At 43.6% G+C, this 18,130-nt stretch overlaps 1 protein-coding gene and 1 pseudogene across 1 annotated transcript in view; one reads left to right on the top strand and one right to left on the bottom strand.

The window, feature by feature from the left end:
- DNAH10 (dynein, axonemal, heavy chain 10) overlaps nt 1–18,130 on the top strand; it is a 210,003-nt gene that overhangs the window by 98,068 nt on the left and 93,805 nt on the right. The window contains exons 24-28 of the mRNA XM_006865476.1: nt 2,891–3,044; nt 4,285–4,518; nt 9,786–9,908; nt 12,781–13,014; nt 16,435–16,658. Of these exons, the coding sequence (XP_006865538.1) occupies nt 2,891–3,044; nt 4,285–4,518; nt 9,786–9,908; nt 12,781–13,014; nt 16,435–16,658 (969 nt within the window). The remainder of the gene's footprint in view (nt 1–2,890; nt 3,045–4,284; nt 4,519–9,785; nt 9,909–12,780; nt 13,015–16,434; nt 16,659–18,130) is intronic.
- On the bottom strand, nt 6,296–7,787 carry LOC102831234 (annotated as a pseudogene).

Here is an 18,130-nt window from a genome sequence, read left to right as displayed (position 1 = left end):
TGGAAACTGTCTATTTAAATTTTGAGGAGATCTGTGTGCATGCGTAGTAGAACCCTCTGAGGGTGGGGCTGGGGTGCCCACTAGCTCAGGCACCCCTATAGTCACCAGAATGGTGGTGCTCAGACAGCAAGGGACCAATGAACAGCTACCAAAAGAAAAGAATGTTCACACCTTTATCTCAGCGGTTCTGCCAGGCATCTGTGGCCGCTCTGATCCTTCCCCCACGTGGTCTCACCCAAGATGGCGGTTCCTGGAGCTGCTGAGTGTCCCGGACTAGAAAGCAATGGGTTTCTTGCTTCTGCCACAAACTCCCCAGCTGTGAGCCTTCTAACCTTCTAAGTATTCCTTTATATGTGGTTCAGAGTTCTGGGACCATCCCCTGAGCCTGGTTGGTCGGGTATTCTGTGTTGTTATTGGCGGAGCTCTTTACTGCACTTCCACCCGATCCGCCATCTTGTTTGTTCTCTCACGATTGTACTTTTTAAAAGAAACTTGCACCACCACTTTAATTAAGACCTCAAAAGTGCTTACCATAAATACAAAATGATTAAGTGCCAACTCAAAACTGCTGACTGTCTCTGAGCTGGAGGCCTACCCTTTAAGAAAGGTGAGTCACCGTGAAGAGGTGTCACGGAAACACCAACCCCAGATGAGACGGTCTCTCTGATGGCCTAGCTTATCTTCCCACCTCTGTACCCCCAGCACCAGGGAGGCCTCCTCTCCATGACACCGGAGCTCACAGTTGGCATCAGGCGCTCTCCGAGATCTCAGCACCGTGACAGAAACCGTTACTAAGTGTGCGAGTTGTGTATTCTGAGGTTGTCCTGTGTGTCAGGCTAGAGTATCCGGTGCCATGCACTGTTGCCTAGGGGTGGCTCTTGTGGCCAGTGTGATTTTGAAAGACTTTGGAAATACAATTCCAATGATAACGTCATATTCAATTCAAGCATTCCATTACAAGAAGGTTTCTTTCTCTGCTTGGAGCTTTGTATTGTGATTTGAGTGAAAGGTTGCTGAGAAAATTGGTTTTCCATTTGGTAATTCATATGTATTTTGTTTTGTGACATTTATTGCCACCCCCACAATATAATAGCACTCTTCCTACTTCCTCCCGGTGTTTCTTGTTTCTTTTCTTCCTTCTTTCCTATTCCTTCCTGTCTTGTGTGCCTTCTCCCTGGGCGGATGCTGCCTTTGATCTTGTATTGTTCTAAGGTGTGTGTAACCCACTTGGGGTTACTCACCATATAGGCTTGTCTGTCGTTGGGCTGAAAGCTTAACCATGGAGGTGAGTTTTATTGCAGATCTGAACTGTATCTAAGGGCCATCATTTCGGTGGTACAAAACATTTTTTGTTATTTTTTTTAATGTTTTATTGTGAATTATGTGATAGTTTACATGGGAGAACATTAACTTTACATTTATTCTATTGTATATCATTTCATTGCCATGGTTACAATCCCCTCCATGCATCATCAACCAGCCCTGCAAGCCTGACCCCCTGGGGGTCAGCACACAGCCCCTCTCCCTCTCTGGATCTAAAGTCCCCAGCTGCTCCATCTCTCCACGTCATCATCTCTGCCTCCATCTCTGGCGTCACTGTTTCTCTGGGTAGGCTCCCGCTCTCCGCTCTTCTCCCCTGATGGTCCTAGGGACCTCCGCTCCTGGACTGCAAAGTCAACCACTCCCCTTGTTTTGCTATGAAATACTTAACTTTACATATCCAGCCCTCACAATCAGTCCTGATAGGAAGGATATCTTGCTTTTGATGCTTATTAAATACAAAATATAAAACCCACTCTTTTGACCATGAGGGAAAAATTCATTCTTCAACATTTCAATTCTCATACAATGAAGTCCAGAGGTCTGTTGAATCCACCTTTTGGAATCCTGTAGTGCTTGTGTTTCCTCTTCTGAGACTTATCTATGGCGTAGGCATTCACAGAACCATCCACCCTCTTCCCTTTTGTGGAGTCAAAGGAAGCAAACCCCATTAACTTCATCATTTCTGTTTCTTCCTCCTTTAAGTCCTCCCCAGTAATCGGACGTTCTTGGCTCTTTCTTTCTTTTCATCATCTCTTCTTTCTTTAAGTCGAGAAGGGGAAAAGGATGTAGATCTATCTTGGTAATCTAGACCACCTTTTGTGGGGTGACCAGGAGCAGCTCCTCCTTTGATATCTCCTCTGCGACCTGTATCTTTCTCTGAATTCTCTCTCCTGGGATGTGGACCAGGACCACCTTCACTTTCTCCGTGGTGAGTAGCTGTGGCTGCAACCCATTCCAAATCCTCCGCCAACTTACAGCCTATTGCTTTTTTCTTTTTTTAAAAATGTTTTATTGTGAGTTATGTGATAGTTTACATGGGAGAACATTAGCTTTACATTCATCCTATCACATATCATTCCATTGCCATGGTTACAATCCACTCCATGCAACATCAAACAACCAAAGGGTACACCCCACAAGCCTGCCCCTTGGTTGTGAGCACACAGCCCCTCTTCTTTTCTGGGTCTAGAGTCCCCAGCCACTCTATCTCTCCACGTCATCATCTCTGCCTCCATCTCTGGCGTCACTGTTTCTCTGGGTGGGGCACAACGTCTTTGTAATGGGGTTTGTCCTATGACTTAAGGAGAATCATTGACTCCTTCAGTTGGTCCTGTTGTTGTTGTTAAGTGTCTTCAAGTTGGTTCCGACTCAAAGTGACCCTATTTAGGTTTTCTGAGGCTCTTTAAATTTTTACAGGAGCAGAAAATCTCATCTTTCTTCTGTGGAGCAGTTGATGGGCTCTAACTGTGGACCTTGTGGTTCCCAGTCTGATTCTTATTATATGGAGCTACCACGCTCCTAGTCAATCTAGTAGGCATAAAGACCTTATTCCTCTGTGCACTTTCAGGCACTGGAAAGAGCTCATGGAAAAAACAGGAGTCTCTTTTGAAATGACTGAGACCTTCACCTTGGAAAACATGTTCGCTATGGAACTTGACAAGCATGCAGAGGTTCTCAATCAGATTGTCACAGCAGCCATCAAGGAGATCGCCATTGAGAAGGTGAGCCTTGGGAAATGGGCATTCTCTCCAGACAGGAAGCACATTTGCTCTGGCACCTGCTGTCTTTGAGTAACAGAGAAATGGTTCTAGAAGTGGAATTTCTGTCTCCACTTCAATTTTTTTGTTAGTTTCATTTTCAGGTCAATAGTTATTAAAAGAGTGTGAATGTTAAAGGGACCCGCATGGAAGAAGCAGGATAACCGTTGTTGATCGCTGAGATGAAACAAAACGTAGAATTTGTTGAAACTAAAGCTAATGATCTTGTCTGTTAACCTTCACTGAATTTACAATAAAAAGTAAAAAAAAAAAAAAGTGAATGTTCATGGTCAAAAATTGAGTAACTAAACACATCAGTGATGATTCTACCACTTGAAGGTCATTGCTGTTAACATTTTTGTGTATACCCTTTCATATTAAATAATGGATACCCATGTGTGGTATGGTGGTTAAATGCTCGACAACTAATCTAAAGGTCTGGGGTTGGAACCCACCAGTCACTCTGTGGCAGAAAGATGTGGTAATGTGCTTTCATAAAGACATCCAGCCTTGGAAACCGTAAAGAGCACTTCTAGTCGTCCTGTCAGGTTGCTATGAGTCAGAATTCAACTCGGTGCCAGTGGGTTTGTTTGTTTTTGGACACACATGCATACATGTACACATCATACACACAGAAATGCATATATGCACACATATACAATGCAGTATGTATAGGCACATATTAGCACAAACACTGATATATGCATATATACAGCATGTGCATACACATGTTTATATGCACATATATACACATACATATATGGAATCATCATGGGCATGCTATTTTGGAATTGTGTGTTCTTGCTTACCACAGAGAGAGGACACTAGGGCAGGGCTGCATGTGTGTAGGATTTGGAAGCTGAGTGTGGGTGGCTCTGGCGCTCAGGAGCTGAGAGAACTTGGCAAACTGCTTCACCTCTCTGAGCCTCGGTCCTTTGTCTCTAAAATGGGAGGAGTAATAGCACAGACATCACCAGGCTTATTTGGAGGAGGAATTGAGCTAATGCATGTACCCTGCTTCCCTTACATGTAGCACATGCTTCATAAATCATAACTATCATTACTGTGACAGAATCGCTCTACTCAGAAAACCCGGACTCCCGCCTGAGGAGTTGATCAGAGGCATGCTAAGGAAGTTGTTGTTGAATTGGGGTTCTGTGTACAGTGCATTTGCCTGCATCAATCTTTTTCTGTTCCTGGCCAGGCTGTGAAGGAAATCCTGGATACTTGGGAAAATATGAAGTTCACCGTGGTCAAGTATTATAAAGGCACCCAGGAGCGAGGCTACATCTTGGGGGCTGTTGATGACATTATTCAGTGCCTTGATGACAACACTTTCAACCTACAAAGCATCTCAGGAAGCAGATTTGTGGGGCCTTTTCTGCAAACTGTTCATAAATGGGAAAAAACACTTTCTCTGATCGGAGAAGTTATTGAGGCAAGTGAAAAGGCATGAAAGTTGACAAGAACTAATTAATAGCAGAAAAGAAATCTTTATAAGCAAATACTTTGTACTTGAAAAACTTAAGATCATCTTTATACTTTTACGGTCATGATTTAGTTTACAAGGAGGGACACTTAATTAGAAGATTTGATCTAAGTTTTAATTTCAATGATTTGTATTTTTAATTTTCAAGATTTCTTAATTATCTCCTTTTCCTGTGTTCCTGTTCTTGTTTAATACTGTCCTGTTCTTATTTAATATGGTTCTGTTCTTGTTTAATATGGTTCTGTTCTTGTTTAATATGGTCCTGTTATTGTTTAATACAGTCCTTTTCTTGTTTAGTATGGTCCTGTTCTTGTTTAATATGGTCCTGTTCTTAATATGTTCCTGTTCTTATTTAATATGGTCCTGTTCTTGTTTAATATGGTCCTGTTATTGTTTAATACAGTCCTTTTCTTGTTTAGTATGGTCCTGTTCTTGTTTAATATGGTCCTGTTCTTATTTAATATGGTCCTGTTCTTGTTTAATATGGTCCTGCTATTATTTAATACAGTCCTTTTCTTGTTTAGTATGGTTCTGTTCTTACTTAATGTGGTCCTGTTCTTATTTAATACTGTCCTGTTCTTATTTAATATGATTCTGTTCTTGTTTAATATGGTTCTTTTCTTGTGACAAGGATGTTCTTACCATTTATCACATTGAAATTTTAAGCTTATTTATTTTAAAGCCTCTTTCATCTTCTAATTTTTTATTTCCTTAGTGAAAAATTTCCTCTTTTTTGTGTCCGCTGACTGACTGATAGTGGTGGGTTTCTCTCTATGTTCTGGTTAAATTTTTTTTTTTTTTTTAAGATTTTATTGTGAATTAAGTGATAGTTTACATTGGAGAACATTAGCTTTATATTCATCCTATCGTATTTCATTTCATTGCAGTGATTACAGTCCCCTCCATGTATCATCAAACAATCAAAGGGTATACCACACAGGTCCACCCCTCGGCCATCAACACACAGCCCCTCTCCTTCCCTGAGTCCAGAGTCCCCAACTGCTCCATGTCTCCACATCATCATCTCTGCCTCCATCTCTGGCATAACTGTTTCTCTGGATAGGGTCCTGTACTCCGCTCTTTTCCCTTGATGGTCCCAGTGTCCTTTGCTCCTAGACTTCAAAATCAACCACTCCCCTACTTTTTTTTTTTTTTTTTTTCCATGCAAGGTTGTTTTTATTAAGGTTTATATTCAGATTACAGCTAAGTGTTTCCGATATTACTTCTTTTGAGAGACAGCCACTACATTCTAGGAGATATTTCAAGAGACAGCAATGATTTCACAACTATTCGGGAGTAGCAGAGCACCCCTATTGGGCATTTAGCACATATGTTAAGCACTTCAAGGGATTCTTAGGGGAAAGAAGCTAAATGACAACTGGTTATAACTGGTTACAAATGGTTCTCCTCTATAAAGTTATTATCCTGGACAAATAGGTACAAAGAAAAGATCTATGATTACTACAGAGCTAGAGGGATCTTTCATCCAAGTCCATCCTTTTCACTTAGAATAGGAATTGGGGAGCACATATCAGAAGGCAAATAATTCTTTCAAAAAAAGTAGCTACATGCCAAGTTTTCTATGTGTGGTAGTAATGCTAATGTGATTCACTTATTTTTAAAAAAATCAACAATAGAACATTTTTCGATGTAAAATCTATGATATTAGCAACTATAGGAGATGCTTAGCAATTGAAGTTTCTTCTCTCCACTCTTGTGGTTTTCTTTATGAAATTTTCTGGGAAATTTTCATTGTGACTGTTTTCACTTCTGTATATTTGTGAAAGCCATATTCTCCCAGTTCTCGTCCATTTCCAGACATCTTGAATCCTCCAAAGGGACACTGGGCAGACACCACACTATAGCAGTTCACCCACACTGTCCCAGCCTGCAGTGCAGAGGAGACGGTCACAGCTTTACCAAGGTCCTTGGTAAAGATTCCTGCTGATAAACTGTAGAGAGTGTTGTTTGCTCTCTTGATCACATCATCTAAAGATTTAAACCTTATGATTTGCTGAACTGGTCCACATATCTCCTCTTTGGCAATTTACATCTCATCAGTAACATTTGAGAAAACTGTGGGCTGGATAAAGTAGCCTTTATTCCCCCATGGGCCTCCTCCACATTCCAGTTTGGTCCCTTCTTTCTTCCCACTCTCAGTGAGGTTGGGGATTTTATCAATTGCTCCTTGTCAATCTGAGGGCCTTGATTTACTTCTGGGGTCAGAGGATTTCCAAGAACATACTTCTTAGCCCGCTCAATGCTCCTTCAGACAAACTCATCATAAATTGATTCTTCCACAAAAAAACCTGGATGTAGCTGTACAACATTGGCCCTGGTGGTAGAACAATCCCTGGTGTGCAAATTCAACGGCATTGTCCAAGTCAGCATCAGCAAACACAATGCAAGGACTCTTCCCACCCAGCTCCAGGGTAACCCTCTTCAGGTTGCTCTTCCCAGCAGCTTCTTTGATCATTTTGCCAACCTCAGTTGATCCTGTGAATGCCGTTTTGTCGATGTCCATGTGGGAAGAAAGGCGGCACCTGTGGTAGGCCCATAACCAGGTACAATATTCACAACTCCTGCAGGAAACCCTGCCTCTTTTATTAAAGATGCCTCATGAAGAGCCGTGAGAGGAGTTTGTCCTGCTGGTGTGACAATCATGGTATTTCCATAGCGGAGAGCAGGACCTATCTTCCAAATGAGCATAACCAACAGGAAATTCCAAGGAATGATTTGCCCACATACACCAATAGGCTCATGTCTTGTGTAAGCAAAAAAGTTTCCATCAATTGGAATTGTCCGACCCTGGATCTTGTCAGCCCAGCCTGCTCAGTAGCGTAGAGTTTTGTGCAGCCTCCTAAATCCATCAGATATGAATTGGTAAATAGTTTTCCACCATTCATTGACTCCAGTGTTGCCAGCAGCAGACGATGTCTCTCAATTAAATCAGCCAACTTGTATATCAGTCGTCCCCTTTCTGAAGCATCCATAGTAAGCCATGGAGAGCCAATCTGAAAAGCCTGTCTTGCAGCCTTCACTGCTTTGTCAACGTCTTTCTTATCTCCTGCTTCAACCTCACAGAGTTTCTCCTCGTTTGCTGGATTGAAGACAGGAAATTTCTTGCCACTCACAGAACTATGCCATTCATTGTTTATGAAGATCTTAGTGTGTTGAATCTTCAAATTGGTGAGTGGGACAGGTAACTCTGGCATGCCTGAAGACATTTCTGCTAAGGCTCCTGAAATACAAGTGACAGACTCAGCTTCTGGTAGTCACTCCCCTCCTTTTGCTACAAAATGTCTACCTTTACATTTCCAACACTCACAGTCAGTCCTGATAACAATTATTCACTATTGTATCACAAGAGTCCTATTACCATCTCCTTTCATCAGCCCCATCCAGACAGGTTGAAAACGACTCAGTGGAGATTCTACCTTCCCCCGTACCCTCTGAAACTAGGCTCCCTCTTGAAAGCTTGTAAGCCAGTCTCTTCTTGCCTTTGTAGCCCCCCCATTAGGGGTAGTCGGTTTCTAAATTGCTCATCCCTGTCTACCCCATGTACCAAGGGGGTGGGAAGGATACTTGCTGTAAAGATTTGTTCTCTCTTTTGAGTTACTACGTCTATAAGTATAGGTCAAGTTTGTCAAATTTTAGAGGATTACTCTTTTTTTCCCTCTTCTTTCTTCTTCTAGTTGAGTTCTGATCATCCAGCCATTGAAACCAGGTCAAGTGGGTATTATCTGTAAGTGCGGGTGTTCTTGTGCATCTCCCCTCACTTCGTATCAGCTGGATGCTTCACTCTCTGCTCTAGTCCTCTGTGGCCAAGTCTCTGTCTCTAGGCCTAGGAGTCCCCAGGTCTTGCCATACTGCTGGCCATCCAGGTCTCAATCTGGGTTCACAGGAGTCTATTGAATGTGGTTGGACTTAGTTCACAACTTCATTGCTGTTTTTTCCCCATTTCCCCTTATCGGTGACCATTGTGGTCAGCTCTGATTTAAATTTATCTTTGAGAATATGTACATCAAAACATATGCCGTCAACAGTTTCTACGTGTACAATTTAGTTACCTTGATGACATTCTTCAAGTTGTACAACCATTCTCCTTCTCCATTTCTGAATTGTCACTCCATCATTAACATAAACTCACTGCCCCCTGAAGGGTCCTGTTTAATCTTTTGAGTTGCTGTTTTCAGTTTGATTCCATTTGTTGTTGTAGGTAAGTGCTAGCGAGTCAGCCCTGACTCACAGAGATGCTATATATGGTTTCTAAAGAGCAGCTGGTGGGTTTGAACTACTGACCTTTTGGTTAGCAATCCAGTTATCCTTCTGCTCCCCACCAGGACGCCTTGATTCCATTTAGATCTTAAAAAAGTATAATGCTGAAGGCAGACATTTTAAAAATACTAAACGATTGTTTGTTTTTTAAGAAGACTTCATGGAAAATTTTTGGTTTAAGGGTGAAAGATAATCTCAGGGCAATGGTGACAGGGATATATCAAGATGCCACTGATGGTTGTTATGCTGTACCTCAGGATTTAATTTAATTTTTGGTTCTCTTTCCCTCTCCGTGTCTCTTGTTCTGGCCTTTTCTGCATTAAAACAAGCAAACAAACAAACAAAAAACTGTTCAGGGCTGGCTCTTGGTCTTAGTGTATCTGTGTGCATGCGTAGCAGAAGAACCTACCAGTGGTGTCCATGAGGATTTGAAATTCTGTTCTGCATTTTGCTCCTTTTTATGAGTTCTTCTTGTCTCATAGTAATGGAGGCAGTTGTTTCTGGAGGCAACTAGCCACACATCCATTTCCTTCTCCTATTCCTGACTCTCAGTCTTCCTCTGTTGCTCCAGGCACTGTGATTTGATTTGATTTTTTAGTTCATCTTATATAATCCCCTCTCCCTCCCCTGGCTTTGCTCGCCATGCCTTTTTACATGATCTTCTGCACAGTTCTGTCCCTGACATTTGTGGATCACAGCGTTTTAAGGTCTGCGTACATTTGGAAGCTTCCTTCTTGTCCCAGGCTGGTGAGGACTTTGAGTGTGGCTGCGTATTTAAACATAGTTCTAACTGTTTTATCCAGCATACCTGCCCACTTAGAACGTAGAGTCCTCTGCCCTGTGGTGATTGGAATTCCTCCTGTGTTACCGTGGGCTTTGGCTCTGCACACCTGAGGCACTGGTTCCCTGCTGCTGATGTTAACATTTTACACTTACAGATCTGGATGCTGGTTCAGCGAAAATGGATGTATCTTGAAAGCATTTTTATTGGTGGAGACATAAGATCCCAACTTCCAGACGAGGCAAAGAAGTTTGACAACATCGATAGACTATTTAAAAGGGCAAGTGACTGGTTTCTATTGTAGTCACGAATGAAGAACAGTTATTTTATTTCCATGTGATAGTTATTCTCACCTGGGTTTGTTTCTCCATCACTGCATATGACCTTTATCTGTTTAGTGAAGGCTTGTTTGATCTCTAGCTGCTGATATATGATACTACAAGTTTAGAAAATGTAGTTTAAGAAATATATGTTCTTGTTGTTGTTAAGTGCCATCAAGTTGGTTCTGACCCACAGTGACCCTATATAGGGTTTCCAAGGAGCAACTGGTGAGATTGAACTGCCGACCTTGCAGTTCAAATGGCTTTGCAGTCTGGCACATTAACCCACAGTGCCACACCAGAACATAGTTTCTTTTTAATAGTAGCTTGTTTAAAAAATGTATGAAATGTGATGAAATCTATCTCCTTTGATTCCATCCCTTTAACATGACCTCTGTACTACGTCATACATTTCTTAAGGAGCTCTGATAGCATAGTGGTTACAAATTGGGCTGTGAACCGCAAGGTCATCAGTTCAAAACTACCAGCTGTTCCGCGGGAGAAAGATGAGGCTTTCTGCTCCCGTAAAGATTTACAGCCTTGGAAACCCTGTATAGGGTTGCTACGGGTGGGAACCGACTTGATGGCACTTAACAACAACAACAACACTTGTGGTGCTGTAAGGAGCTCTGGTAATGTAGTGGTTACAAATCGGGCTGTGAACCACAGGGTCAGCAGTTCGAAACTACCAGCTGTTCTGCAGGAGAAAGATGAGGCTTTCTGCTCCCGTAAAGATGTACAGCCTTGGAAACCCTGTTCAGGGTCACTATGGGTCAGAACCGACTTGATGGCACTTAACAACAACAAGGAGCTCTGGTAGCGTAGTGGTTACGAATTGGGCTGCAAACCTAAAGGTCAGCAGTTCAAAGCTACCAGCTGTTCCGCTGGAGAAAGATGAGGCTTTCTGCTCCTGTAAAGATTTACAGCCTCGGAAATCCTGTATAGGGTCACTATGAGTCGGAACCGACTCCATGGCACATCACAACAACAACAACAACATTTGTGGTGCTATAAGATCAGCACTGGACTACGAACCACAAGATCAACAGTTCAAACCCACCTCATCTCCTCTTGTGCATCTCATCATCAGACCCACCTCAGAAACCTCAGAAACCCTATACAGGGTTGCCGAGTCACAACTGACTTGACAGCACTTAACAAAAAAATCATATGCTTAAAAGATACAGTTATGAGGGAGCTTCAAAAAGTTCATGGAAACATGGAATTTAAAGACAATGTAATTTTCCCACAAAGTTTTTGAAGCCCCCTTGTGTCATCATCTTGCATACCATTTTACATCTTGTCATTTTCTCACAATAGCGTGAGAAGCATCATTCCCTATTAGGCAGCCATCTAAGGATCTGTTCTCCTGGCTTTCTTGGTGTTCTAGTGAGTGTCTGGGCTTGAGTGTATGTAACTATTTTCTAATAGATGGACAGATTGTTGTTGTTAAGTGCCATCGAGTCAGTTCCAACCCATAGTGACCCTGTATAGGGTTTCCAAGGAGCAGGTAGTGAGCTTGAACCGACTTGAGGTGAATTCTTGGCTTTCAAAAATCATGTGCAAGTTTGATCATAAGGCTTCTTCCCTGCTGAGGATAAATATCTTAGGGTACCTTGTTAGGAAGCGGATTGTCCCTGAGAGGGTCTGCTTGCTCTCAAGCCCTTCCCAGAGAATGTTGTACCCGCCATGGCTGCTACTAGGAGTTAGCCGAGGTCGTCCGCCCGCCTTAGAATCCAGACACTATAGCACCTGCTCGTTCAGTTTTTGGTGTGGTCTCCTCTATCCACTACTGTTTGTAAATGGTTTTTTAGCTTAGCTGTTTGCATATATTCTTATTTTGAAAATAAAAAAATAAAATATGTATTCATCATAGAAGGATTTTGAAGTCCCCAATAAAAGATAAAAAGAGGGGAAAAATATTGCAATCCCATTACCCAAATGAGTCCTTGTAGCAGAGTGGCTAAAGCACTCACCTACCAATGGAAAGATTGGCGGTTCAAAACCACCAAGGGCTCTATAGGAGAAAGATGTGGTACTCTGCTTCAGTAAAAATTACAGCTGATTATCCTGTCCTATAAGGATGGTAGGATTTGAGATTTACTGGACAGCCGTGGTTTTTGATTTTTCAGGATAGCCACTGTTAACAGTTTGGCATATCTATCTCCAGATCTTTTTCTCTTCTTATGTGAACATATAAATAGATGCAAAAATGACTAGATATTTCACAAAAATAGAATCATGTTTCCCAATTTTGTTGGCTTTAAAAAACATACATTTTAAACGATAGACAGCTAAGATCTATAACAGCAGCTTTATATCCCATGGTATGAATTTTTTACCTAATTGTATCTTTCTCCTGCTCCCCACCGCCTCTTTTTTTTTTTTTTTGCTGTTGTAAAGAGTTGTACAGTGAACATTCTGGCATATTCAAACCATTCAGAGTGGGACTACTGGGTTCATTCACTCAAGAAATATTGATGGGTGGTTACTAGCTGTAGAGTTTATTGTAGGTACTTGGTGCAGAGATGTGAACAAAACAGATTAAATTCCCTGCCCTGTGCTGCTGGTCACCTAACAGATAAATTGCCAAAAATTCACTCAGAAAGAAGTATGTGTAGTATGTTTGAAGAGGCCATGAATTGTAGCAATTTAATGTTGTTGTTGTTGTTGTTATGTGCCGTGGAGTCGGTTCTGACTCACAGAGACCCTGCATAGGAGCCGTCTAAAGATTGAGTCAAACTGCTCTTCCCGAACACCTACGGTTTTCTTCTCTGCCGGGCCCATTGCTTCTGCTTCCTCTGCCTAATGTGTCTGTTGCATCCTTCCCAGATAATGGCAGAGACTCTCAAAGACCCTGTGATCAAGAAATGCTGTGAAGCCCCAAGCCGCCTTAGTGACCTGCAGACCATCATCGAGGGCTTGGAGAAATGCCAGAAAAGTCTCAACGACTACCTAGACTCCAAGCGCAACGCCTTCCCGAGGTTCTTTTTCATTTCTGACGACGAGCTGCTCAGCATCCTGGGCAGCAGCGACCCGCTCTGTGTTCAGGAGCACATGATCAAGGTCAGCTCCTCTGTTCCTCACGGGGACAACCCATTCTTTACCCAGTTACGCTCAGCATCCTGGGTAGCAGTGTCCCGCTCCGTGTCCAGGTACACATGATCAAGGTTGAATCCTGCTTCTTGTCCCAGTTACGCTCAGCCCAGGAACTGAAAACTGAGATGCTGTCCACGCTTTAGTTTGAAGCATCAATCTAAAGAAATTCACTTTGTTTAAAGTTGCACCATAGTCCTGTTTGGCATTATAGGGTAAGCACTGGACCACAAAGTCCATTTGAACCATGAGGTTGGCAGTTTAAACTCATCACCCACTTCTTGGAAACCCTATACAGGGTCGCTATGAGTCAGAACTGACCTAACAGCATGTAACAGCAACAATGACAAAGTTGCACCAGAATTCCACTGTTCTTTGTGGCTCTTTTTCCAAAGTCCAAAAACTTTTTTTTTTTTTTAGAAATTAAAAACAAAAACCAAAGAAATAATCAGTAGAAGCTCTGTAGCCCCCTGACCACTGCTGCTGAGTTGAGTCTGACTCACAGTGGCCCTGTCACACAGCGTACAACTCCTCCGTTTGGTTCTGAGGCTCTGAATCTGCCACATCTTTCCCTGAGGAGAACTCATGGGTTTGAGCTGCCAGCCTCTCAGTTGGCAGTCCGGTCCACTACCTGCCCTCCTTTGAGGCAGTCTAGGGTAGTGATTTTCTGGGCTCTACACCAATTTGCTCTGTGACCATAGGCAAAATACTTAAAATTCTCTTGACATCAGTTTCTTCTCTGTATATTTTCAAAAGCAGAGCTATATAAAAACTAATAAAGTAACCTGAGCAGTATTAATAGGCTTATAGTTTAGCACAGAGATTCAGATCTGGCTCTAGACTTATTTACTGTGTGACCAGAGGCAAATTGCTTAACCTTTCTGGACATTAGTTTCCTTACCTGCAAATAGAAGTAACCCCGGTAGTTACCTGCCTCATTAGAGTTGTGATAGGATTAAACGAGTTATGTTTGTAAAATACTTGCTACAGTGCCTGCTTTACAATGTTGGCCAAATAATGGTAGCCACCTCTCAGAGTGGACACATGTTAATATTTAGTTATATTTGCTTTGTTGCCTAAAATTGAGTTGTATGGATTCAGGTCCCTTCCCCCATCCATAATTCTTCTACTTAGCAGCCGTGCTGAGAGCTTGCTGGGATTCCTTCAGTCCGTGGTTTCATAAGTCTGCATAAACGTGTGTGTATCCGCGGACAATATTGAATGGCAGGGAGCATAGCAGAGCAGTCTGTCTCGTGTGACAGAGAATGGAGCCTGGTCAGATGTCATCCTTCAGCTGTGGAAGTTCCACACTGAGTATTAGCCTACAGTGGGGGCCTCACCGTGGGAAAGTTGATTTGTAGGATGTTGAGCAGCTTCTCTGCTTCTTCCCACCAGAAACCCTTCAGCTGTGACAACCCAAAGCCCCTAGGTATTGCCCACTATCCCTGAGAGGTGTGATCTTTCTGGACTGAGGACATATGTCCTTGAGTAATCCTTAAGTTGTGGATGAACAAGGCAGGAGAGTCACACTGGAACTTATTTGTGTAATTTTTGTTGTGATTTGAGTTCATACACAGCTCATACACACTTTGATTCATGGCGTGGAATGCTGTCCCCACAATGTAACAGCCCTCTTCCCACTTCCTCCTGGGGTTTCCTGTTTCCATTCCTCATGCCTGCCTTCTGAGCTTTCTTCCTGGGTGAACACTGCCCTTCTGATCTCCTGTGGCTGCTTGTTCTAAGGAGTAAGTGAGTACTCCCTGGTGCCCTGGCTCCATTTATAGAAGTCCTGATGTGGCGCTGCAGGTCAGTGCGCTGGACTGCAAGGTCAGTTTGAACCGCAAGGTCGACAGTTCAGTCTTACCAGTCGCTCCTCAGAAATGCTTTATAGGGTCGCTATGAGTTGGAGCTGACTCGATGGCACTTAAAAACAAACAACTGTTTAGCTGAAAGTGGAGCCATGAAGGTGAGTTCAGTTTCAAGCCTGATGACTGACTAAGGCCTGTAGTTTCGGGGGTCCCACTAGTGTGTTCATTTCTATGAGTACTGTTCTGCAGTGGTTTCCACTCCATCTAGAACTTCCGCTGTGATCCATTTCCGAGGGGTCAGCAGTGGTAGCTGGTCACCATCGAGTTCCTCTGGTCTCGGGTGGTGCAGGCTGGGGTTCATGTGGTCCATTCCCTTTAGACTAATTGTTTTATTGCTTCTCTGATTTTCTTCACTCTGCTCTGGATGAGGAGACGGTCATTTTGATTTCATGATTTCCTTTCTCCACAAAGATGTGTATATTCTGTCCCTATCTTTATCAACAGATACTCAGCCGTTATAGAAATACATGTAATAACAATCTTTTCCTCTCATCTCCATAGGGGGCGTTGGTAGGCTTTGCAGCGAATGGTTAGGATCCTTGGTGGGGTCCTGGGTTACAACTCCGGCTGCTAACTGCTAGGTCAGCAGTTGGAATCTACCAGCCAGTCTCAGAAACCCTCCACAGGGTCGCTGTGAGTCCGCACCGACTTGAGGACACACGAACATCACCACTGCTAGCTCCTTTTGCAAACCTCTGATTTCGTTGGTTAAAGCCTTTCTTTCTTCCTCAGTCTGGTTTGCACAGTGCTGGTCCTATGAATAAACCCTCTCATTTCCCAAGGGTCATTCTGACAAATAATAGCAGTAGTAATAACCAACAAATGTCAAGTCATCCCTGAGCCAGCATTTCACACACCTTGTCTCCTGGCTCCGCTTGTCCGCCCGGTCTTGTAGGTCCTGTTATTCTGGTCTTCCGTTCCTGCTCGGTGGGGAAGCTGGGCTCTGGAGCTCTTCAGCCTTAGTTTTCAGTCAATGTCCCGGGGATGGGAAGGAGGGGGGCGCGGTGAATGCTGAACACACTTGGCTGCTTGGTTGGTGGTTCCAGTTTACCCAGGGGTGCCACCTCAGAAAGGCCTGGTGATCTGGAGTAGATTTCTCAGCCATTAAAAACCTCAGGAAGCACAGTACTACTCCTGACACACATGGGGTGACCGTGAGTCAGCTTCCCCTTGACGGCACCTGGGGCTGGTCCTGGTAGCATGTGTAATCCCCAGGTCATTGTGCCTCTTCTAGAGTTGTAGTCATGGTGATACCCCCCCCCCCCCCCCCCCCCATGGTAGCACATACACTAGGATCTCCAGTATTGGGAGCCTGTCGTCTTTCCTCCACTCATCACAGAGCTTTGCACAGTGCAGGCTGAGCAAAAGTATCCAGTCAGTGTTTGTTGATGAACAAACGCCAGGTGAACGAACAGCTCTTTGGCGTGTGATCCCAGCTTGCCTGTTGCCTGCCTCCTCTCGGTCCTGCTCCTTGACACCAGGCTCCCTCATGTATTTCACGGCGGCTGCCTCTGTCTTGCAGATGTATGACAACATAACGGCCCTGAGGTTCAGTGACGGGGAAAGTGGGGAGAAGCTTGTGTCCGCCATGATCTCGGCAGAGGGAGAAGTCATGGAGTTCCGGAAGATCATTCGAGCTGAAGGGCGCGTGGAAGACTGGATGACGGCAGTTCTGAACGAAATGAGAAGAACCAACAGGCTGATTACTAAAGAGGCCATCTTCAGATACTGTGAAGACAGTAGCAGGTGAGGCCAGAAGAGGGCCTGGTTTTAAGGGTTTGCAGGAGGATTGGTGTTCTCAGTCCAGTCAGTCATCTGAGACTAGAAGGGCATCTGCCCAAGATCAAAGGCAGGAAGGGGCAGACAAAAAGGACAAATGGAAATGGGGATCCCACTGAGGAAGCAGGAAGAGTGCTGTCACACTGAGGGGATTGTAACTCATGTATTGAAACAAAACGGGGTATCAGTTGTTGAATGTGAAATCCGTTTGCACTGTAAGCTTTCACCCAAACTACAGTTAAAAAACAAAAGTCTTTTTGAAAGGATAGATTTATCTGCACTTCCAGTAGGGTTTTCTCATGTCTCAGGAACTGAACTAGCTGTGTGTGCCTACCTTTAAATGGCCACACAGTGCAGTGCTTTTCAAAGGGGAGTCCTTGGCCAGCAATGGCCAGCTCTCGGGAGCTTGCTGGCATTGGCTGCTGTGGTCAGCCCCAGACACAACCGAGCACAGTGGCACTTAGCCCTGCGCCATCCCCAAGATCACAGTGGATCATGGTGCTCTGATGGTGCGCTCGGAAGCCGGAAATGCAGTCTGATGAATTAAAAATCTCTGCCACCACTTTCCTCCTACAAACACCCTTCCCTGCGTGTTCTAGTGGGGTGGCGGAGTGGAAATGAACGTCCTGTGATTCATTTGAGCAATTTGAATGTTCAGCATCACAGAGAAGGAAGGCCCAGATGTAACTAGTCCCCGAGGAACCCCAGGGACCTGGGATTCGGCAAACACCATTTATGTTCAGGGGCCACTTTATTGTCTCTGGTCATATCTACCTCTACAAATTTTCAACATCCTAGGACTCCTGACGTGGCCCTGTAGGATAAGCATTGGATTGTTAACTACAAGTTTGGCAGTTCAAACCTACCAGCTGCTCCTTGAATACCCTATATCGGGCTGCTATGAGTCAGAACTGACTCGACCATAATTAACAACAAAGATTTGACTGAAAGCAGAAAATACTAGAGAGTTGTTTACCCATAATTTGTTGACTGTACATAGGCATTCCTCCCTGTGGATCATAACCAGTCATGATAACCTTCACAGATCGGGAATTCCAGAACACTTGAATTATCCTCTTGTTGACCCTATACATACACTGGTCATCCCACCAGAACAAGAGGATACTGTTTGGTTTCAAAGCAGGATGAGTGTGTGTCAGGGCTGAATCCTTTCATCATGCTTACTCAGTGTGTCGGTTGAGAAGCTGGATGATTTGAATAAGAACGTGGCAGCAAGAATGGAGAAAAATTTATTAACCATCTATGATATATAGATGACACAACCCTGTTGGCTGAAAGTGAAGAGGAGTTGAAGTATGTGCTGACGAAGATTACAGACTATACAGCATTCACTATGGATTATTCCTCAACATCAGGAAAACAGAAGTCCTCTCAACTGACCCAATAAAGCAGCATCATGATAAATGGAGAAAATATTG

This window comes from Chrysochloris asiatica, unplaced genomic scaffold (genome assembly GCF_000296735.1).
Source record: "Chrysochloris asiatica unplaced genomic scaffold, ChrAsi1.0 scaffold00078, whole genome shotgun sequence".
Lineage (NCBI taxonomy): Eukaryota > Metazoa > Chordata > Mammalia > Afrosoricida > Chrysochloridae > Chrysochloris > Chrysochloris asiatica.
The sequence above is the reverse complement of the archived record's forward strand: the minus strand, read 5'-3'. Positions and strand labels throughout refer to the sequence as shown.